Raw genomic sequence first — 22439 nt, 5'->3', positions numbered from 1 at the left:
GATGTTTCTCAGATGAAAAAGTACAAACAGCAAATAAATATATGAAAAAATGCTCAGCATCCCTGGTCATTTGAGAAATGCAAGTTAAAACAACTCGGAGATTCCATCTCACTCCAGAAAGAATGGCCATCATCCAGAAATCGACCAGTAACAAATGCTGGTGAGGCTGTGGAGGAGAAAGAACCCTTCTCCATTGCTGGTGACAGTGCAGAATGGTGCAACCACTATGGAAATCAGTGTGGAGATGCCTCAAAAAACTAAAACTAGAGGTTCCATTTGACCCAGCTATTCCTCATCTAAATAACTTTCTGAAAGAATTAGAAGCATCAAAGCACAGTGATGTAGGAACACCCGTATTTATAGCAGCACAATTTATAATAGCTAAGGCTTGGAAACAGCCCATGTACCCATCAACAGATGAATGGTTAAAGAAGCTGTAGTATTTATATACAATTAATTACTACTCTGCCATAAGAAGGATACATCTGAATCATTTGTAGGAAAATGCCTGCTCCTCAAGACCATAATCTTAAGTTAAATAAATCAGACACACCAATTCAAATATCACATTGTTTCTGTCCTGGGGGAAACTTAAAGGGTAAATGAGGACAGTTACTGGGAAGTAGGAAGGACCTGTTCAAATGGAAAGGGAAACGAGGAGGAAGGAGAAGGCATTGAAAGGAAAAGAAAACAGAATGGAAGGAAAAATGGAAATAAAGCTTGTTTAAATGGGACGGGAGGGCTGACAAGAGGGGAAGGGAAGAAAGGCTGAAAGGAGGGGAGGGGAATGGGAAATAGGAAGAATTGGCTATGTTATTTATGATGAAGAAAGGTAAAAATGAAAAGATTCTTTGTCTTCTTACTGTGGTCTGAAATGTTTCTGCTTCCTGCCCTGCCACATGCCCAGGCAAGGACTGACCTGACTTCTGTCACATACATGTGCTGCTATTTTCTAAAAAACCTATACAGGGAGAGTATACCGTGTGGTTTCTCTGACTTCCTTTCACCAAGCACAATTATTTTGAGATCAATCCATGATCTAGACCCATGTTTGCTGTGTAGAATCCCATTGCCAGTTTATGCCTTCAGGTATTCATTGGTGCTTGCATTTTAGTTTCCACTTATTGAAGATAACGCTGATGCATGTGGTCTTATAAAATTCTCTGCATGGGAATTCAGAGATTGGATGAGCAGAACAATAAGATACTTAATTGTTAACTCGTAAGCTGCCAAAATGCTTTCTGAAGTGATTGCACCACTAGTAAGGTACTACACTTCCTCCCGGACCTGTGTGATCAGACTTTAATTTTTTCCTCTTCAAAAGGGAAAGAGTGGTAGCTCCTTGCAGAATGAATTTTCACTTAGTGGAGAACTGATTATGATAAGAAATACTTACGTGGTTATTTGAAGTCTTGATGTGTTCCATGATGAAATATCATTTCAAGTCCCGTTGCTTGTGCTTTCAGTTTGTAAACATTTTCTCATTGTTGTGCTTCATATTTCTTTTATGGTATAGAAAGTTTTTCTCAGATGTATGATTTGCAAATATTTCATCCTAATCTGCGCCTTGTGCTTTCATTCTTGTAGCAATGTCTTTGAAGGGGCAGTTCTGAAATTTGATACAACCTAATCCATCATTTGTGTTTCTGTTATGGATACTGTTGATGATGTTATCTATAAGAAATCTCTAATCCTTGAGACCAACAGTTTTGTCCCATGGAAATGTGTATTACTTATTTTCCCATTGCTGGCCACAATACTCGACACTGGAACTTACAGGTGGAGAAGTTCATATTGGCTCACAAATTCAGTGGGGTTAGTCCATGCTCAGCTCTAAGGCAGACACTGCATGGTGGAAGGGGAGGAAGAGGAAGGCTGATATATCTGGGCAGCCAGAAGCACAGCACAAGGGAGAAGCCAGGGGCAATTATACAGGCCTCCAGTCTCCACCCCTTTGACCCACCTTCATCAAAGCCCCACCTTCCAACAACACATTCAGACAGGAAACTCATTCAGCGCTGAACTCACTGAATATAGGACCTCACAGTTAAATCACCCTCCAAATACATGAGAGTTTCTGTGGTCTTTTACATCCAAACATACATAAAAATATGGACTAAAGATTGACATTTTGGTCTTTGGTCAGTTTTGACTTGATCAGTTAATCCTGGCATGTAAGAGATAAGGATCAAAGATCACACCTTTTGCATGGCTCTATACAGACCACACTCAGGTATGGCATGGATCCAGACATATTTGTCATAAAGATTATCCTTTTCTCACCAATTGGCCTTTACATCTTTCTTGAAATTCATTCTTCCATATATGTGTGGTTCTATAGGATCTCTGTTCTCTTTCCATACCTGTTTCTTGGATATAACATTCTACCCCTGACCTCACTTACATTGCCCATGTAAGTTTGCTACCTTTATCATGGCCTCACAATTTTGTGTAATTTTTTTTGTATTGTGAAATGGTGTGTTAACTGAGGCATAGTATCGGTGAGGGGCGGGGAAGAATAACCCAGGCCTAGCACAACCCCTCCAGAAGGTGTGGGGGTGTGGAGCACAAGGGCAGAAGCAGGTGCTGTGGGACCCACAGTGGACACAGGGCTTCACTGATGTGTCCGATCTGCAGTGACTGGGTGTCTGGCCCTCTTGTGATGATCAAGGAAGATCACTGCCTGCTGTTCCTGGGCCGGGATTGGGGTCAATGGGTACGAGGTGTGCCTGGGATCCCAGTGAGGCACATGGGGAACCACAGACTGTGTCCCACCGCCACCTGCTCAGGCCACACTCCTGTACTATGGTTCCCTGTTCTTCCTCTGCCTGACCTCCCCTTCCTAGATCCCTCCTTGCTCCTCTGACATCCCAGGCCCTGGGATGAGATCACAAGAGGAGGAGATATTGTGTGTGCAGCTGCACAAAGTCCATTGTCCCTGGTAATTGCTGTCACCAAGCAGGTATAGTGGGGGGAAAATCAGGGTTGAAACTTTGTCCAGTGCAGTGCCTCTTTCTATTCATTTTCCTCCTCTTCCCACCCCTTCCCTGTCTTCTTTCCACCACACACAGCTGGTTTGTGCTGCATGTGACTGCTTTGGGGGCTGCTTTGTGAAACTCCAGGGATGGCTGATCTATTGTCACACGTACCAAGCTAGAACCAACATGATATTGCCCTTGTTCCAGGGCTGGTGTGAGGGTACAGAGGAAACCCCTGTTCTTGGCTTATGGTGGCCTCAGGCGACTTTCAGCACCATGTGTTCTCAGAGGACTCATTGGGCAGAACTGGGTCCTGAGGTCAAGCTGGAGACCCCTGAATGTGGAGCATCCAGGTGCTGACCCGGGTGTGGTACAGGCTCACATGGATACTTGGAATGGCAAGTGTAGATCCTCCTTCCTGTCTGGCAGGGTCCAGGTGGGTACTGGGCATGTAGGATTGGTTATGGGGAATAGCAGAATTGCAACTAGCCAAGGAGCCCAGGAGGCTGGGTAGCTGGATCCTCAAATTAGAAAAATGGGAAGTGAAGGTGCACCAGCCCACCTGGACCTGGAGATACAAATTTTCCCAGTAGGGACATGCGTCCCTGTCCCAGTCCCAAGACCTCCCTTTGGCCAACCATTGGCTGTCTGTCTTATGAGGCTTGGAGTTGATGGTTAGGTCTGTGGCTGGCACACCCCCATGTCCCTTGGGAACTGAACCCCAGCTGGACCAGGGAGGTCCCAGGGGACATTTGAGTACAGTGCACTTATGGGATGTGCCTCTGCTCCAGCTCTTGGTTGTCAGGTGAGGAGGTCTTCAGAATCTATCTTCTTTCCTCGGGTTAAAGGTCAGGTAGATTCCAGTTTGCCCCCATTTCTTCCCCTGCCTGCCCACTGATGCCATAGTCTCAATGCCTTAGTGCCTTAACTTTTGTTTAAAAATAACTCTATTATTTGCATACATCCAGAAAATGACAGCCAAAGTAAGGAACAAAACATAAGCCATAGTAATGGAGGATAAAGGCAGGTGTGGGGCAGGGGCTGGCCACAAGGGGAGCTCAGGAGCTGACCCCTGCTGAGGAGCCACCAGGAGCCCCAGCTGGGCAGCTGGTGGAGAAGGGGTTCCAGGTGATGGCTGTGGCTCTGCTGCCAGAGCTGGACAGGGAGCTGCAGGTGGAGCTGACATGGGCTCTCCAGTTGGCACTTCAGCTTGGGGTGTAGCTAGACCCGCTGCTGTGAGAGAAGGAAAGATCACCAACTATCTTTGTTCCTTCCTGGGGCAAAACCTTCCCACCACCTGTCAGAGAGCTCTGAGCTTCCCCAGGAAGTCGCCCCAGACGGCGTCCACCCACTGCCTGCTGAGTGTCCCCTGTTCCTAGGACGCCCAGCACCTGGAAGCTCTCTCTGTCCAAAGGCCCATCCGTCCCCTCATGCCCACAGGCTCATACCCGCTTGTTCCTCATGCTTGGGCTCTGTCTCAGTGGGCTCGTAGCGCTCCAGCTGAGCCAGCAGAAGTGTGCCAGTGTGATGGACCTGGGACTGCAGCTGTAGGAAGGACTCGATGACAGAGGACATGGAGCTGGGGAAGGCAGATAGGAGGCAGAGTGAGAGACCAGGCCATTCCTCCCATACTACCTGCCCAGGAAGCGTGCAGGGATGGATACTTGAGCCTCCTGCCCCATCTGCCCGTGCCCCAGCCCCACCCTCTCCCCACCCGCTATAGGGCAGTCCTGGCTCAGGTAACCCTGAGAGCCCGACAGGAGGCTCCATGGGAGGGAGACCTTGTTCAGGGGTGTGACCCTCTCTGCCTTCCTGAGGGCAGCCTGACACGGTGTCTCCGTGCCTGTCCCCACTGTCAGCTCCATGAGGACCGAGTCTGGTGTCTGTTGTGTGGTTGCACTCAAGGGCACAGGGCTGCTGCTCCATAACTAAGAAGTGAAGGACAGTAGGCGTCTGTCCTGCCCTGCCTCTCCTCAAGCTGTAGTTCCTGTGATGTTGTTGCCCAGCGTCTCTGCTTCTTCTGCTCTCCCCTTGAACTGCTGTGAATCCCCTGCTGCTGTAGCTGGTTTAACATGGGGCCAAGGGCAGGATCGACCCTTATGATAAGAGTCCTCTTCCCATCCTGCAGTCACAAAGTGAGCTTGATTTTTTCAGCACCGCCCTGCTCACAGTTGCCAACTGAGACTGAGAGGGGCTTGCAGGTTCCCAAGATTGGAGCCATAGTGTGCTGCTGAGGGGATAACTCACCTTTTCAGCCTCCCCTCCTGTGGGGAGGAAATGCAGGCCCTTGTGGGTTCCTGGAAGGAGGGTCGGTTGATGGGGCAGCTGTCCGGGAAGGCCTGCTCCAGCAGCTTGGACGGGGTGTGTGGCCTGCCCGCCTGAGCCGTCACTGTGCAGACCTCTGCCAGGCTCTCGGCCTCCTGATTTCCAATCTGTGATGGGACAGTGGGGAGCCATAGAGTTGGGGTATCAGCCATGGCTCATCAGGAGGGTTGGAGGATTAAAACCTGATCCACCTGTGAATCATCCACAGAGGCTCCTACCAGGAGGGCTCGGAAGAGTGATTGTTGTATGAAATTAAATTTCAGAAGGGACACCTAGAAATGCTAGCATTTCAGGCCTGCTTGTTAGCAGAGGAGAGGCTGTGTGTAACTCCGTGCATGAAGAGCAATAGCCCCTGGGTCCTGAGACCCCTCCCAGGGTAGAGAGGATTCCTCAATCCACATGGACACCTGGGCCAGCAGGGACAATGAGGTGACATGGCAGAGTGCGATCATGGCAGGAGTGAGGTGACTCAGTGTCCATGTCTTTTTCCTGTTCTCCCCAGCATGTGGACAGTGACCTTGCCCCTGGCCATGGTGTTGGCTGAGCAGAGAGTGTGTGGATGCTGAGCTCATGGGGTCTGGAGTCCTTTGCGAGCAGGACCCTGGGTCACTGCTCCCAAGCCCTGCAGTGAGGAGGTAAAGGTGTTAATCTGTCCCCGAGGGTCTGCTCTTTCCCCGTGTCCTCAGTACAGACTGACCTGTGCTCTCACTCACATCCTGTGCCCAACATGACACCTGCTGTTATTGTGCCCTCAGTGTCTGTCACAGGCTTATGGCACACAGGCCCCTGTGACAGCTCCATGCTGATGTCCTGTGGGCAGTTCCATGGGGACAGTGCCCATCAGCCAGCACAAGAATGAGGCTCTGCCTGACCACAATTTATGCTGTTTTTTAAAAATCCAGGGCCCAAACACAAACAGCTTTGTCACAGGCTTCTACCCCAGGGGCACATTAGATGTTCTGGAGGCTGTGGGTTGTCAGTGGGCACTGCCCTCTCCTCCTGCCAGCCCTGTCATGGGTGAGATGGGACAGGACCCTGGGCTCACAGTCTCCCAGTGCCTGTTCCTGCCCAGTAGAATCTTCTCTCCTGATCCTGTCCCCCCAACAGAGAGTGAAGTCCTAGGGTGGGAGTTGTTCAGGAGACTCACAGTGGTGTCCAGGCCTAAATGTTCTTGTCCTGGACTCAATTTCTCAAAGTGTCTGGCTTCCGGGCCCAGTGAGACCTGCCCAGGGCTCCCCCTCATCTCAGGGCCCGAGGTGTCTGATTCTGGAGAGACCTGGCCTGTGTTGCCCACATGATGCACTGAGCGGTTCCTGGCCAGTGTTCTTTTGCGCCTGGACTTAGATATCCATCCTCTCACTCTTTCCCGAGTGCTTCCCCTGCGCGGGGTCCTGAGGCTGCGGCCTCGAGGTCTGGGAAAGCAACACAGCATCTTCGCTGCTGAGTGTCTCCAGCCAAGTGACTCTTAGACAGCAGTCATGACTGTGGTGCCTGTTGACTCTAGGGTTCCGAGTTCTGTTTGGACCTGTCACCAAGGAAGTGAGGTCATCTGCTGGGGCCCATAAGCTGAGGCTCCCCCTCTGATAGGAAGACCCTGTGGCCCCTTCCTTTTCACAGTGGAACAAATGGGTGTGCTCCTCAGTAACAATGAGAAAGTAGGAAAGCTGTCTGGGATGTGAGACTTTGGTGACGTTTAAGTTTTGTTGCAACAAATAAGTAGATGCAGGCACAGTAGGAGTTGTGTTTTTCAATCTGAAGAATTCATTCTCTGTCAAGACACTGTGCTCAGGGTCATCACTTAGAGATCGGCTGGATTTTCTTTCCCATGTTGACTTTAATTTCAGTTTCAATAGGGACCATAGAAATGTGCCACAAATGCCCATAGCAATTTTCCTTAAAGGATATAACCATTTCCAATTATATCCCCTGCGTGGCCAGGCATGGAAGATCCACAGCAGGCTGTAATTCTCAAGTGCACACTGACAACTGTTCACACAAAGATCCTGAACTCAGTCACAAAGTGCAGTGTTCAGTGCTGAGCAGGCTTCTGGCTATGGTGTTCTTGTACTTAACGATGGTGCCGGGACTGGCCCCTAGCTATTGCTTGTATTCCTGTGTAGCACTTTTCCAGGCTGGCCCTTGGTTTGGGCCTGTTTGCCCAAGTGGCAGGAGTTAGGATAGGGCCCTGGCTTGACCTGCCTGAAGGTGCACTGCTCTCCTCCACACTGTTTCCCCTGGGATCTTAGCTCACTTACCGATGGCATTGGGGCAGGCCTCTGGCTGTTGCTTACATACCTGTGCAGCTCTTTTCTGCATGGGCCATTGTCTTGAGCTTGTGTGTCCATCGTGCTGGGGTTGGGGTGTGGCCCTGGATGAATCTACCTGGTCGGCGCTACCATGCCTTCTCTGTGTGAGCCAGCCAACCATGGACTAAAGCTTCTGAAACTGTGAACCAAGATAAACCTGTCCTCCTCTAAGTTGTGGTATCACGTATTATTTTTCAGTGACAGGAATGTGACTAAAACACTGTATTTGTGGTGAATGCTGTTCAGTGCTTACTGATAACTTAGCGCTAAGTGAGAGAAGAGTACAAATTGTATTCATCAATACATTAGGTGCAGGTGCTGAAAACCCAATTCACACAAATTTACACAAAAGTAATCCAGTCCTGTAGTTGGGAAGCCAGCCTGGCCTGGATCCAGGCATTAAGCTCTACTTTTCAAACCATGACTACTTGCACTGGGCTGCCTTTCCTCTCAAGGGAGCTTTCTACTAGCTGGCGGAAAGGTCTTGACCAGTAGCTCCCAACTCCCAGCAGTAAAAATGAAAATGAAAACAAAGTACAAAACAATAGGAGCAGCAAAACTCTTCCTGTCTTCCCAGGCTCCCTGGAGACCTCTTGCCTATGGTTGCCCTGTTTGAGCTTTGCTTGCTCTGGGTGGGCATCAGGTCCCTGTACATCATCACCCTTTTACCTAGGAGCAGTGATGCTCTGAGGAAAACTGGAGTGCTATTACCAGAATAGATTGTTGGTGGTGTCAGGCCAGAGTAACAAAGAATCCCCATGAATCAGACTACCTAAATAGCATGCAGTCCATTTATTCTTTCAGATGCTGTAAGATTTACCTTAGATTAAGCAATCCTGCAGGAAGGTGGCACAGGAGAACTGCATCACTTTAGACCCTCAGACCTGCTTGTATTGAACTTGGAAGGATGCTCTGTTATCATGTCCCATTGAAGGGCCGTGTACTGAATGGCCCTGAGGATTGCTTTCTGATACTGGGAGAGAGTACTGAGGATTCCGCTCCTTTTCAGTCTCCAAGTCATCAGATTCTGTGTAAAACAAAACCACCAGGAAGAGTCATACTGTTTCCAAATACCTTTGGGATTTCACTTTCTGGACATTGTGACTTCTGAAATGGACAAGGGGCCTTTCATTGCCTTGCCAGAGTGATAGAGAGTTTGACAGATTGTTTTAATCAAGGCTTCCAAGAATGGACAGTTTTTAGTGCTAACCTCATTCCTTTATCGTTACCTTATATTTCCTTCAGTACAGTCTTCCAATCTTCCAATTCTTTTTTCTTATCCTCTTGGACTTTGTATGTTTTGTAAAATTTCTTAAGCCTTTTCTGAGAAAAAGTTGAGATATATACAGAATTTTGTGAAAATTTCGCTTCATGCATTGAAAAATCACCACAAATTAAGTAAATCTGCTTGGCTTTGGGAAGAAGTTTATTAACAGCACTTATTTGGGTTTCAGTTTTATATGAAGGAGATGTGAAACACTACAGAATTAAAAGACTGGATGAAGGAGGCTTTTTTCTTACCCGGAGAAAAACATTTTCTACTTTGAATGAACTTGTGAGCTATTACACTAAGACAAGCGATGGCCTGTGTGTCAGGCTGGAAAAACCATGCTTAAAGGTGAGCTATATCCAAGCTGTATTCATTTATTTTGAAGTTAACTTTTCCTTTCCAATATTTGTCATGTAATCTCAGTTCAGGAAAAAAAAAGTTGTCATTTGATTTAGACCATAAATGGGCAAATTGTGGTTCATGGGCCAATATGGTCCCATATTTAATTATTTAATATAAATTTACTGGAAGATATATCCTCACTAATTTATGAACTGCGTTTGGCTGATTTTGGGCCCTCACAGTGAAGTGTAGTAGTTATAACAGATATAGTATGGCAGATACTGTTTCTTCTCTGACCAGGCACTCTGGGGAGAAAGGGGCCTTACCTTTTGGTACTCTTAATGACCCTTAGTTAATGCTAAAATATTTGTTTATTGAAGAAGGCATGAAGGAATGTGTGAACAAATGAAGAATTAGAAAATGAGCTTGAAAAAATGTTCTTTTACAAAAGTAATACGAACCATATGATAGGTACTACATCCCACAAGTTTGAGGAGGACTTGTGAGTGAGTGGCACTTCTGCCCGGTCTTAAAATTGGGGTGGGGCCAAGGTGAGAGGCAGAGAGAAGTCACTGTAGACCTGTATGAGGGTGGTGCTGGGTCCAGAACGGGACAGACATCAAGCCACGTGACTGTGGGAGGATCAGGTTAATGCATTAGCAGTGCAGAGCCTCCCGCAATAGTTTTCCATTTTTATAGTAATTAATATATAATTTACAGTATTTTGTTTTAAAAGCAGTATTTCCCATAAATAATACCCAGAGTCTTCATTTCAGCAAAAATGTTAAATCTACCTTTCTTTTTTTAATAAGTGTGCTCATTATTCTGTCCAACAGATACAGGTCCCAACTCCTTTTGATCTGTCCTATAAAACTGTGGACCAGTGGGAGATAGAGCGCAGCTCCGTGCAGCTTCTGAAGCGACTGGGATCCGGTCAGTTTGGCGAAGTCTGGGAAGGCCTGTGGAACAACACTACACCAGTAGCTGTGAAAACATTAAAACCAGGTGGGAGGATTTCGAAGGTTAACAGAATATGCTGCTTTGTATGAGCCCAGTTTTGCACTGCAAATTCCCAGGATGCGGAAGGGCAGCCTTTGCTGGTGGCCAGCAGGTGTTGCCATCATTCTGTCCACCCGGGGTTCCGTGACCTGTGGACAGGCTCTAACATATCAAGGCAAGGATGTGCTTTGGTTCAGCTAATTGTAAAATCTTCCTGATCGAGAGCCCAGTGCTACATTTCTTCTCTAATCTTTGTCTTCTGTATTCCAATGCCTCTTGCCCCCTTTGCTCCTGGCCTTGGTTAAAAAAATACTAAAAATACTTAAAAAACTCAAATGTCATGTTGATCCTATTCAGGGCCTAACTATTTTTTTACACACTAAATTGTAGATGCAGAAATGGTAAATGACTCACCTAAAAGTCCTCGTATTTAAAAATACAGGAACTAATTTTTCCCTTCTCCATTGTCCCTGTGGTAGTAAGGAAAAATGTACTAAAATTGACATTCAGTAAGCCAGGTGATTCCCTCTGTGTTAAATGTGGGGTAAGGATTTAGAGAGGTTTAGAGAGGTTAAGTAACTTTCCGAAGTTTTACTATTCGTTTAATCTTGAGCAAATGTTTTAACCACTCTGTGTTTCAGTTTTATCATTTGTAAAATGGAAATATTAATAAGGCCAAATTAGCAGAGTTATTATGAAGATTAATTAAGTAATTAGTAGAAATGCTTTACATAGTGCGTGGTTCATAGTAAGTGACTAATACAGAATATTATTAGTAAAAATTCAGTAGCTGCTGTTGTTGGGATTTTAACCTGTACCTGTCACTGTTGTCATGCCCCTTGGAAGGGACATTCTGTCAAAGGTAGCACTAGGCTGGCAGCTTCATATCTGCTTCTGATAGCATGGCTAAGAATAATGAGCATAGGTCTCTAGGCTTCTCTTCTGGATCGCCATTACTTACTGAGCCCAGACTTGGCAGTTCCACTAGTGCCAGAAATTAACCTGACTGGCAGTGTGCTCCCAAACCACGTGCCGAGGTACACAGGGGAACCGCAGTGAATGCTGGGACGTGTAAAAACTTTGAGGTCAACATCTTAGATGTGACACAAATTGCTACCTTGGAGTAGTTTGCAATTTTAGCTTTAGACCATGTCCCATTCCTTCTCTTGATCCTAGTTTTGTGACACTGGGTGTTTGACAAGTGCTGTGGTCAACTGCAGGATGCACACAAAATCAACATGGACTTGGAAATGAGGGTGGCTGTGCTCATTCTAATTCCAAGACTTGAGAAGTTTGCAGTGCCCAGTAGCTGCTTTTATCACGTTAGCAAGTAACTGTGGCTAAGAATGAAACTAACCTGTACTACTTTTTCAGAGCTTTTAAGGACAAATTCTGGTGTGGATCTAACCAAGTAGGAAAAGGATGTGTTTTGGTATGAGGCATTAAAAAAAAATGTGCTGTGAACTGAAAATGTTGCAATCTTGTGGAGGAAAAATTAAGAACATAGAGTTTCCAAGTTTTAGCTATTACTGTGCTGCTATGAACATGGGTGAGCATATTTCACAGTGGTATGATGATTTTAATTCTTTGGTGAAGATACCCAGCAGGGGGATAGCTGGGTCCAGTGGGACCTCTAATCCTAGTTCTTTGAGGCATCTCCATATTGATTTCCACTGTGGTAAGAACATAGAGTTAGGTGTAAAAGAACCCTGAATTCAAATGTGGCCCTGTCCTTTGTGACTGTGAACATTTATTAACCTTTCTGAACCCTCTCATTTGGAAATGTGAATTACAATACTTCCTGCTTTTAGGAATTTATGAGGTCAGATTTAGGTCATGTGCATGAAGTATCTGCAGGAGTTCTTAATAAATGTGGGGGTCCATGTGGCTACTGATAGAAGTGCCAACTCCCTAGATGAAACAGTCCAGAGATGCTTTTTAAGAAGTCTGACACCATATGACCATTCCAAGGGAGGACAGTCTGTAGTCAGCACCTGAGATTTTTGCACTCATCATGTAGATATGTTTTTAAATCCCAAACTGGTTGACAGTTAAGAAAATTTTTCTCCAGAATAATCATTGTTTTCCAAAAAGAAGCAGAGAGCTATCCTTCCAAACAGGTGGTCTCTAAGGAAGGCCTCCTTGGGGTCGAAAAAGAACAGAAATCATATTTCTTACACACACACACACACACACACACACACACACACACACACACAGAAGCCCAGTAGTTTTCTTTCCAACACTTACTGATTTACTGTTTAATAGCAGCAAACAGCTTTGTAGAGTGTTTAAATATCTTCCCTTCATTGAGGCCATTAATCAATCTTAGCAGCTATTTTGCTTAGCAGACTACCGTGCAATAATGATGAGCCTGAAATAAACTCCTACAGTAGTTTTGACAGGGAAGATGAATATTTAATGTTGGATTACTGGTGGGTCTCTCTTCTTCTGCAGTTGGTCAGCTACAACTAGCAGAGCCAAGAGGAACTGAACAGCCTTCACCTGCCGGGGCACTGACCCATCACTGTTTCAGCTTCTCTGATAGTCTGACTTGGGAATAATTTAAGTATCCTGCATCAGTTGTCTGACTGGTGATCATAATTGCTGTTGTCACTGGAAGTTCATCAGTCATAGTTTTGAAAGAGGGAAGGTCATCCTATGTCCATATTTGATCACAGACCAGATAGCCAAGAACAAAGTCCTTTCTTATGCTTTAGATGCCTCTATATGCTCAGCTACATTTTTCTATCATGATTCTAAGTTTTAATCCTATTTGATTATGCAGAGTAAACCAGTAGCAGAGTTAGAATTGATGGAACTCAGGAAAATTTGGTAGAAAAGAGAATAGGCTGGTTTTATTTTTTCTTTCTCTTTAAGACCTTGCCCCTTCTCAGTCAATGAAAAAGCACAGTTGAGCTGTTTGGTTTCCCAAAAGTATGCCTATTAAAAATAATGCAAATAGTAACCAGCAGCCATTGAATACATACGTGCCAGGCATTGCTGTTATTCAGATGATGATTTTAGGATGCCAATAGGACTATTAGTGATACTTTCCAGATGAAGAAATCTAAATTCAGAGCAGCTTGATAACTGCTTAGATCCTACAAGGGCTGATAGCAGAGCTGAAATTTGTGCAGAATCCATAGTGTGATGGGACCTACGTATGGAGCTTCTAGACTCTTAAACAGCAGATGACAGTAGTGTTTTAAATGATGTAATCTATTGGCCATATCTTTGTAACTTCACATGAACAAACAAATCCCAGTGCTGCCTTAGACTGCCAGAGCTCATTGATGCCTGGGTCTGGTGTCTGCTGTGAAGACGTCCACTGGAGAGGATGGTGACTGGGGTGGTCAGTGGAGGGATATTTGCTATCCTCAGTGAATACTAAGATGTGCAAGGACTAATGCTTCTGGAACATCGTATTCTAAAATAAATCTATGAATTAAAAATTACGGATGACCGTAAAACCCCTCTTTTAGATGTTATTTGATATTAGCTACTTGGTACTTGGAATGGTAAATCAGAGTTGAACTACTTAAACACAGTTTAATTGTATATCAGTCCTCAAAATAGGCTCTGACGCTGTCTCCCTTACCATTTGGTTAGGGCTCTGATGACAGAAGCTGAGAATACAGAAGTAAATGTTGAATATCAGTTTCATGTTAAAAATAAAACTGATGTAGGAGAAAAAACCCTTAGTTTTGGGAATGGCCCTTGAATCTTTTCTACTTGACCTGTTTCTGTGTTTCTGCAGAATTAAAGACACAAATATTGCAGAATGTCATTATTTTAGGATTGTTTTTCCGCTGTTCCCACAGTGGGCACCAAGGACAGTGCTATTCATCTTCCCTGGATCCAGAGGACCAGCTCGGGCTGAAGTAATTAAACATTCACTGTCCTCTGGTGTTCATGCTGACCGAATGTCTTTTCTTTGTGTTCCTAAGATACTTGCCTTGTTTTATCAATTAGACTGTCAGCTGTGCCTTTTCTCTCCATTCTTCTTATGGACCTGAATCAACGGCTCTTCATCTGTGGGCCATGACACGTAAACTGCACACCCCTGAAGCAATAGCATACCTGGTAATTAGGTTGCCCCGGCTGAACCGATTCCATTCTTTAATAACTTTGAAGATTTGTGACACCAATGCTCTTACATTAGTGTGATTCCCACCAGTCCGCGGAAAGGATAGCGGTGCCGCAATGACACAGTGATTTCCTCCTCTTTTTGTTTCAGGTTCAATGGATCCAAACGACTTTCTGAGGGAGGCACAGATAATGAAGAGCCTAAGACATCCAAAGCTTATCCAGCTTTATGCTGTTTGCACTTTAGAAGATCCAATTTATATTATTACAGAATTGATGAGACATGGAAGTCTACATGAATATCTCCAAAGTAAGCTAAAGACTTAATAAGAGGAAGAAAAATATAAATGGAGAAATTTAGGTTAGCAGTCCTATAAATGTCAATTTAGCAAGCCATCTGGAATCAGAGGGATATTTACCAAGTGTATCTGTGAGAATGAACTTTGTAACGTGGAGTTTCCCAACTACTACTTACTAGGATATGTTCTGTGCACTCAAAGAGAGGAAAGCTATTTGTGCAGTGATGAGCACACAACAAGCCTATCACAGTAAGCCTATCAGAGTACTTAAATGGAATGTGGAAAATTAATGAATGGTTATTTTGCATGATGCTTTGTTTCCTGCTAAAGTAATTGAACATAGTCATGGACCAGTATTTTTCAGAATTTGAGGATATGGAATACTTTTTTTTTTTGGTACTGGGGATTGAACTCGGGTCTTTGTGCTTGCAAGGGAGCCCACCAAACCGCTGAGCTAAATCCCTGGCCCCTGGAATACTTTTAAAGAAAGTAGCCTAGGCTTTTTTTCCAGTATTTGCTAGTACTGTACTTGTTAGTGTTTTAAAATACTTCCACTGATGGGCCGAGGATTTAGCTCGGTGGTTCTGCTGCCTGCCTCGCAAGTGCAAGGTCCTGAGTTTGATCCCTGGTACAAAAAAAAAAAACAAAACAACAACAATAACAAAACAACTTCCAATATAGGCAATATTAAAATTTTCAGACAATAGCAGAACTATACTATTACTTTGCTCCTTCATCTGCTTCCTGCAGACAAAGAAGACAAGGGTATTAGGGCATTATGAAACTCTGATGTTCACTACAAATTAATTATATAATAAACAATAAAATAAAAAGCATTAAGCAAGCTGTTCAAAGAAGTTGAGGTCAAACACTGAGAGAATAATTCATGCTTGGAAAATGGACCTTTTTCTATAATTTCTTACGATGTCAGCATGGGATTGATAGAATATAGAAAAGTAAAGGAAGTTAAGAGTAACAGTACAAAGATTTTACAATGATAAAATTATTCTCTGATTCAGAGTGACTCATGAATCTTGTAATTCCAAATTCTAAATAAAATGAAAAGGAGAACATGCTATGATGTATTAAATGCTGTTGAAAACAAAATCATACTTAGTTGCCTCCCCTAGGGTATTAAATTCAACAGCCTCAGAATATGTTACCTGGCCGAAAGTGGCCATTGGTTCCTTTGGCCGTAGGCCCAGAACAGAGTCCAAGAGTGACTTTGGGTCATCTGGAACAACTCCCAGTATTTGGACGTATCAGGTGTTTCATAGATGCAGCGTATCTGGCCACCAAGACTCTTCACTCTGTGCCTCCTCTCCTTTGTTATTAGTTTTTCCATCTACACGATTTTCCTCAGATCCCAGACTTCTCAACATTTTGAAAGTTTCCAGGGCTCTTTCACAGTACAATTAGTTTCCTTGCTAATTTTACCCAGTCTTGTTGTTTCACTGTTTATGTATCAATGGTCCCCAACTTTCTTCACTTCCTTACTTTGGAGTAACACACCCACCTGCCTTGCTGAACTCTCCACGTGACTGCTGGCTCCATCTGTCAGGTGAACCTGAGAGCAGTAGGATGACCAGGTAGACAGGTCAGAACGTCACATGCAGAGCTGGCCGCATCCTTGCACTCTGCTCTCTTGGCCGGGATTGCCTCTACTCACACCCACATTTGCCTATCCGGGAAACCCCAGTGGCCATCCTCTGACATGGGGCCATTGATTCTTCTCTTCGCAGATTCCCACCCAGGTTCAAGCCATTCCGACTGTGGCCTGGGTTCTGTAGTGGCATCTTCACTGGGGAGGCGACTTCACTCGCTCTTTTGCTTCTTGCCTGTTTAGTCTTTTCTTAGCACAATAGCTGGAGAGATCCAGTTAAGATGTAAATCAGAGCATTAAACTGTTTCTCCTCAGTTTAAAGCCTTGAAAAACTCCTGTGTTTTATTTTTTTTCTGTTTAACTCCTCTAGCCTCCCACAGCTGGTTCTACCTTACTTCACTGGCCTCATTCCTGCATCTTTCCTCTTGCTCACCCTGTGTTACCACACTGGCATTCTTTGTTATTCTTCCGGCCCTATAGGTCTGCTTTTACCTGAGTCCTTTGCATCTATGATTTCTTTTGCCTCCACACCCCTCCTATCTATCCATGTGCTCACCCCTTACTTCCTGAAAGTAAGATGCTTAGATGTTTTCATCCAGAGAATTTTTCACTGGTCAGCTATCAAGTTCTAAAATTTAGTCTCCTTTTACTGATTCTTCATAATCTTCTTTCCATTTGGCTTTCTCTCCTTACTTGAATCATCTTATACTGTATGACTTCTTTATTTAGCTCATTTTTAATATCTTCTAAATACAACTCCATGAGGGCAGGGATTTTTCTTTGTTGTAGCATTAGAGCCATGTCTGGCACATAGAACTTATGCACTAATTGTTTGTTGACTGACTTAACAGATTGAGTCAGGCCATCCCTACCTTAAAAGACTGGGGTCGGTCTCAAGTCAAGGTAGATTGGAGACTCTTGGTATCAGCTTGAGAAGAGCCAGTTGAGAAGAGCAACTTTGCAAAATAGCTGGCATTGGGTTTTCTGTGGCTCATTGATGAGCTTTACTCAAGGCTGAGTACAAACCCTGTCATCTTTTGGATTAGGCCATCCTGGGTAACTTTAACAAGGCAGCCAGAAGAACTAATGAATGCACATTTGCCATATGCAATGGCATTCTAATTATGAGCTGTAAATTCAATAAAATTATCTTAAAATGAATTGGCCACTTAAATATGCCACATGGTAACTATAACTAAACTGAAAAACTCTTTTGTGATAGAATGAATGTAAATGAAATAAAGTTCTTTTTGCTGCAGAGATGAACTGTCATGGATTTGTGAATCTTTACAGCAATTTGACATGTGGCTCCGCCTAAGCCTTTGGATTGAGGACGCCAGCTTGCTGCTGGTTGTTGGCTGGAGCATGCCCTATGCTTTCCTGCATCTGGTCCCTTATAACTTGGAATCTTGCTTCTTTAGAGTGAGCAAATGAAAAGGCAACAGGATGGGCAGCATCAATAAAAGGAAGCTGCTGGTCTCATTAGACATGAGGCTTGTTTAGGCAGCTCCTCGGCCACTGCACTCTTCAGGACAGAAAATGCAGATCATCCAATTGCCTCCAGTGCTGTGTTGCCATAAAAGCCTTTTATAGCAACTGTAGTAGGATTCATTGTTGTATTTGATATTTGAGGAGAAGAGGTGCTCAGGAATATAGCCAAGAAGAAGGGGCTGGGGCCAGATATAGCCCCATGTCACACACCTGCATCTCAACCAGACACATCCAGAAATGTGCTTTACTAATCTTCTGGAGTTGACAATCAAGACTGACTATTGTAGAATCAGTGATAATACTAAAGGCTAGGATGTATTGAGTTCTTGGTAGCAGATATTGTTTTAAGTGTTTGACATACATTAATATGTTTTGACCTTCATTTTAGCAACTAGTACTATAAGGTGGTTCCTGTTATCACTAGACAGAAAAGGAAACTGGGATACAAGTGTGGCAAGCAGTTAGAGCAAGGTCACATAGAAATATGAGGCATCAGTTTGATCGCAAGTCTGATGCCAGTTCCAAACCAAACAGTCTTCTCAGCTCTGTACTATAGTTTCCCTTCAAGTCAAGGCTGTGTCTCTGCTTCATGACCATAACTCTGATGGAGTCTATGTAGTAATGTGTGTTACTCACACAGGGATGATAATAGTATGGGTTTATGTGATGCTTTTTTAATTCCACAGAAATCTGAGGATGCTACCCAGGGATGACATATGTTATGTACCCCATTAGAGATAGTTTCCACAAACCAGCACTCCTCGAGTTTGCTAATGATTCAAAGTGATCTTATCCCATCAATGTTTTTCGTAGTTCTGCAGGATGAGCAGCGAATTGCTGCCAATTAAAGGCATGTCTGTACCTAAGATATGCAAAGTGCTATAAGAATAATAGGCCAAGAAAAGGATGTTTTAAAAATTGTATTAAGCTTGGTGTTACAAATGCAGTAAACACATTTCATAACTACTCAGACAAGCTTAATTTTTCTTAGGAGGTTTGAAACAAAAAATTCTGATGAGGAAACAAAAACTTTTCATTAGTTCAGCCATGCAAATTAGGGTGAGTCTTTGGCTTGATGATTAAAACAAGCTATGCAATGTTTCAAAGAAATCCAGAAACACTGAAGTAACACTCAAGAAATGAGTCTGTGAGATTTACTTTTGAGGAATGGTAATAACTGGACTCTCTGACAATCAGAACCATGTTTGGTTTATAGGATACCTGTGCTTCTTTCTCAGACGGTCAGGGCCGTGGTGGAGAATTCCATCAACAGCCGATGAAGAAAAATTCTCCGAATTAATTTCAACTGTTCAAATATTTTCCAAAATGTATCTCCCATTTTCTCTTATCCCTTAGTTGATGCTGGGTCAAAAATCCACCTGAGCCAACAGGTGGACATGGCAGCACAGGTAGCTTCAGGAATGGCCTACCTGGAGTCCCGGAACTACATCCACAGGGACCTGGCTGCCAGAAATGTTCTCGTTGGTGAACACAATGTCTACAAAGTGGGAGACTTTGGACTTGCAAGAGTCTTCAAGGTAGATATAATTTGGAGTTAGTTTCCGTAACAGGTTAAAAGCTTAACAGATACATAGACCAAGAGATTCTTTAAAACATATTTTTTTCACATTCTGTGGTTCATGTACCATTTGAAGTAGCCCAAGACCTTACAGACCGGCTGCCTTCCTATTTCTGTTCTTCACTGAGGAGGAAAAATCCTAGAGAAAACAATGATCAATGACAATGAAATGTATGTCATTAAAATAGTGATTGCATTTCTGTTCTACTTTTCATTTAGCACTTGTGGCCTCTGTTTGTTTCTGCCTCCCTTACAACAGCTACTTAGGGTCACTCTCCCTGCCTTCCCACGAGACGTCATGCCTTGGGGTGGTGACCTTACTGAATTTGCTCACGAAGTGTCAGACCAAGCCACACACTGCAGAATTCTACAGTAGTCTTTGGCTTTGCAATCCCCTGCCCAGCCCATTTTGTGACATCAGTCCAAAAGATACTAACATAAAGACACAATATGAGTTATTTATCTCTGAACTTAACTTCAAATGATCATGTTGTGCCCCTAAAAATAAGAATATGGGGCATGAAACATAACAGGGGATCTCCTTCTGATCCTCATGAGTCATCATCTTTTTGTAAATTCATTACAACAGCGAGGTGATCTATTAATTTAAACAGTTGCAGTTCCACTTTTCAGCATTAGCTAGTGGGTACATGGTAATTATCACAGTCATTCGGTACCCTCAGTAAGTCAAAGAACAGAAGCTTTCCATTCATTTTATAAAAATATGCTAAGGATCAGACATAAAGAAGAATCGTGTGTGAATTTCCTTATACACAACGAAATGCTGCTTCCAGTGCTGTTCTCAACACGTAGTAGGCTCTCAGGTCATGTTTCATTAATGACCTCCCAGAGTTTTTAGTCTTCTGTGTCAGATTCAGAATTTGCTACTGGAATTATCAATTATTATTTTAAATATTTCCTTTCTAAATTTTAATGTGAGACTGGTTATAAATGAATGAAGATGGAGCAAAAAAAAAAAATTGCCTTAACTTGGCTTGAACCCTTAATGCATTAACAGGCAGGAAATGAAGACATCTATGAACAGAAACAAGAAATAAAGCTGCCGGTGAAGTGGACTGCGCCTGAAGCCATTCGTAGTAATAAATTTAACATTAAGTCCGATGTGTGGTCATTTGGAATTCTTCTTTACGAAATAATTACTTATGGCAGAATGCCTTATAGTGGTGAGTAATTGGTTCTGAGGAGGGCCTTTTTGCTGCAGGCCATGTACTTAGGCGTGGCTCTAACCGTGCTGCCAGACTTAGAGGGCAGACTGATGGCACTGGCTGTACCAGGAACCTGGGGGAGCTTGGCAGATAAAATTTGATGACGTTAATTTGCATTAATGAGGTGCTTTATGGCTTCCCTCTCCTTTTTTCTTGAATTTCAATCTTACAGATATCACTCACTGCAGGAATTTGTTTAGTCGCTGGGAAGGGGATGATAGATCTCATGGCTTCACCAAGGAAAATAATTTGTTTTGTAACCAGGGGTGTAAGTATGTATGAATTGAAGACTTGATCTTTCTCTTTTCTTTATTTTCAGGCAAGACAGGTGCTGAAGTAGTTCAGATGTTGAGTCAAAACTATAGACTCCCACAACCTTCCAACTGTCCTGAGCAATTCTACAGCATCATGTTGGAGTGCTGGAATGCAGAACCCAAGGAACGGCCAACGTTTGAGAAACTATGTCTGAAACTTGAGAACTATTTTGATACAGACTTATCATATTCAGAAACAGATAACTTCATAAATGAATGCTGAAGAAGAAATAATGAAGAAACTAAAAATGCAATAATCAGTCTAGAAATACAATCAGTAGCAAATGCAAAAATCAGTTTATCTTGACATATTCATGTGATAGGGTAAATTTGGTCATGCATTATTAAAATAATACTACATATGAATTTTATTGACAGGGAAATACTGTAGGCCAGTTCAAGATGATGTATCATTTTCTCACTGCATGGTAAAATCACACACATTAAGTGAAGTTACTTTTTCTTATATTTCTATTTATTGTTTTGAATGCTGATCAAAAGAATTAACAGGATAGTCAATTTTTGCTCAGTGACGGTATAGCATTTTCCTGTTTAGTAATTAGGCTGGTTATTCATTATCCCTTGGATTGCAAATCCCATCAGGCTGTTATTATGAAGGAAACTGATTGGTTTGCTGCACAGCAGGATCTGTGCTTTGGGAAAAATATTTTTTAAAAATATCCTGTAACTGCAATGGTGGCAAAGCCATGGTAAATGACTCGATTGCACTTGAAGTAATTGCACATATTTTTCCTATATATAAGAAACATGAAGCAGCTGTTGAGAAAAAAATTAAAATTTTTTTCCTTTTGTAGAAGGAAATGATGGAATTTTTCTGTACCTCAGTATGTGTCATTTGAGAATCGTCTACATTAGTTTTAATCTGTTAATTTTAAGAATCAGGTTGCAAAGCTGATAAATTCTGTATAGAAATATGGAAGAAATATCTGAAATCCCACAAAGTCTGAGAAATGAGTCTTAGTTTAGGAAAATAAGATCAGAATGGTAGGATTGTTATGGGCTTCTGTGTAATTAAAACATACCCTTGGCATAAAGGCCAGTTTAAATTAACTAGAAAGCCAATCTAGCTCTATTTCAGATCTAGAGGTTAGGAGTAATGACTGAATTTGGTTATAAAATTGCATTTTTTTGGACTAATAGGACAAGAAGGTTTTCATTATCTTAAATTTATATTACCCTTGGTAATAATGTTACTGCCATCTTAAACAATGGGTACATCAAATTCTGTTTTGTTAGATGGCTAGCAATACTTCTCCAGGGTAGCTTTGAAGTTAAACACATATGAAAGATCTTTTGATGCGTAGAAACACAAGTGAAGCAAGCCATGAGAACACATGTTATTTTGAGTATATTCCCTCATCTTTCTTTTAAAGAGAAGAGCACATCTAAAAAGACACCCTCATTTAAAGTGGGAAAGACAACATATCTGTAAACTCCTTTCCCCTTTCCTTTTTTTTTTTCTGAGATGGGTCTAGTTATGTTGCCCAAATTGGTCTCAAATTGATCCTCCTGCCTCTGCCTCCCAAGTAACTGGGATTACATCTTACAAATCTGTTAACTGTCAGATAGAAGGAGGGAGGGCTTGAGACACAAGATA

General features: G+C 43.1%; 2 protein-coding genes across 3 annotated transcripts in view; one reads left to right on the top strand and one right to left on the bottom strand.

Annotated features, from left to right (window-relative positions):
• Frk (fyn related Src family tyrosine kinase) overlaps positions 1-21593 on the top strand; it is a 113425-nt gene extending 91832 nt beyond the window's left edge. Inside the window, exons 1-7 of one of the 2 annotated variants that reach the window (XM_010614050.1) lie at positions 6103-6320; positions 9064-9227; positions 10058-10226; positions 14461-14619; positions 19059-19240; positions 20300-20465; positions 20827-21593. In XM_010614050.1, the coding sequence (XP_010612352.1) occupies positions 6128-6320; positions 9064-9227; positions 10058-10226; positions 14461-14619; positions 19059-19240; positions 20300-20465; positions 20827-21044 (1251 nt within the window). In that variant the 5' untranslated portion in view covers positions 6103-6127 and the 3' untranslated portion in view covers positions 21045-21593. Of the gene's footprint in view, positions 1-6102; positions 6321-9063; positions 9228-10057; positions 10227-14460; positions 14620-19058; positions 19241-20299; positions 20466-20826 lie in introns of those variants that run through there. The other variant, XM_010614049.1, reaches the window with a different exon arrangement.
• On the bottom strand, positions 1403-6952 carry LOC104855227. Its single transcript, XM_010614051.1, has 4 exons — positions 6451-6952; positions 5226-5410; positions 4427-4557; positions 1403-1609 (listed from the first exon to the last, which is right to left on the bottom strand). The coding sequence occupies exons 1-4, from the start codon at positions 6733-6735 to the stop codon at positions 1551-1553; spliced, it is 660 nt and encodes a 219-aa protein (XP_010612353.1). The 5' UTR covers positions 6736-6952; the 3' UTR covers positions 1403-1550.
• Positions 21594-22439: the final 846 nt, after the last annotated feature.

This window comes from Fukomys damarensis, unplaced genomic scaffold (genome assembly GCF_012274545.1).
Source record: "Fukomys damarensis isolate Sample0158 unplaced genomic scaffold, DMR_v1.0_HiC HiC_scaffold_14, whole genome shotgun sequence".
Taxonomy (NCBI): domain Eukaryota; kingdom Metazoa; phylum Chordata; class Mammalia; order Rodentia; family Bathyergidae; genus Fukomys; species Fukomys damarensis.
The sequence above is the reverse complement of the archived record's forward strand: the minus strand, read 5'-3'. Positions and strand labels throughout refer to the sequence as shown.

What these genes read in the sequence shown, in the direction of transcription:
- LOC104855227 (XM_010614051.1), bottom strand. Translation starts at nt 6,735, where the DNA reads ATGCTGTGTTGCTTTCCCAGACCTCGAGGCCGCAGCCTCAGGACCCCG. An exon ending in ATTTAGGCCTGGACACCACT is followed by an intron (nt 5,411 to 6,450) that starts GTGAGTCTCCTG and finishes GTCCCATCACAG; the next exon opens with ATTGGAAATCAGGAGGCCGA. An exon ending in CAAGCATGAGGAACAAGCGG is followed by an intron (nt 1,610 to 4,426) that starts GTATGAGCCTGT and finishes ATCAAATTTCAG; the next exon opens with AACTGCCCCTTCAAAGACAT.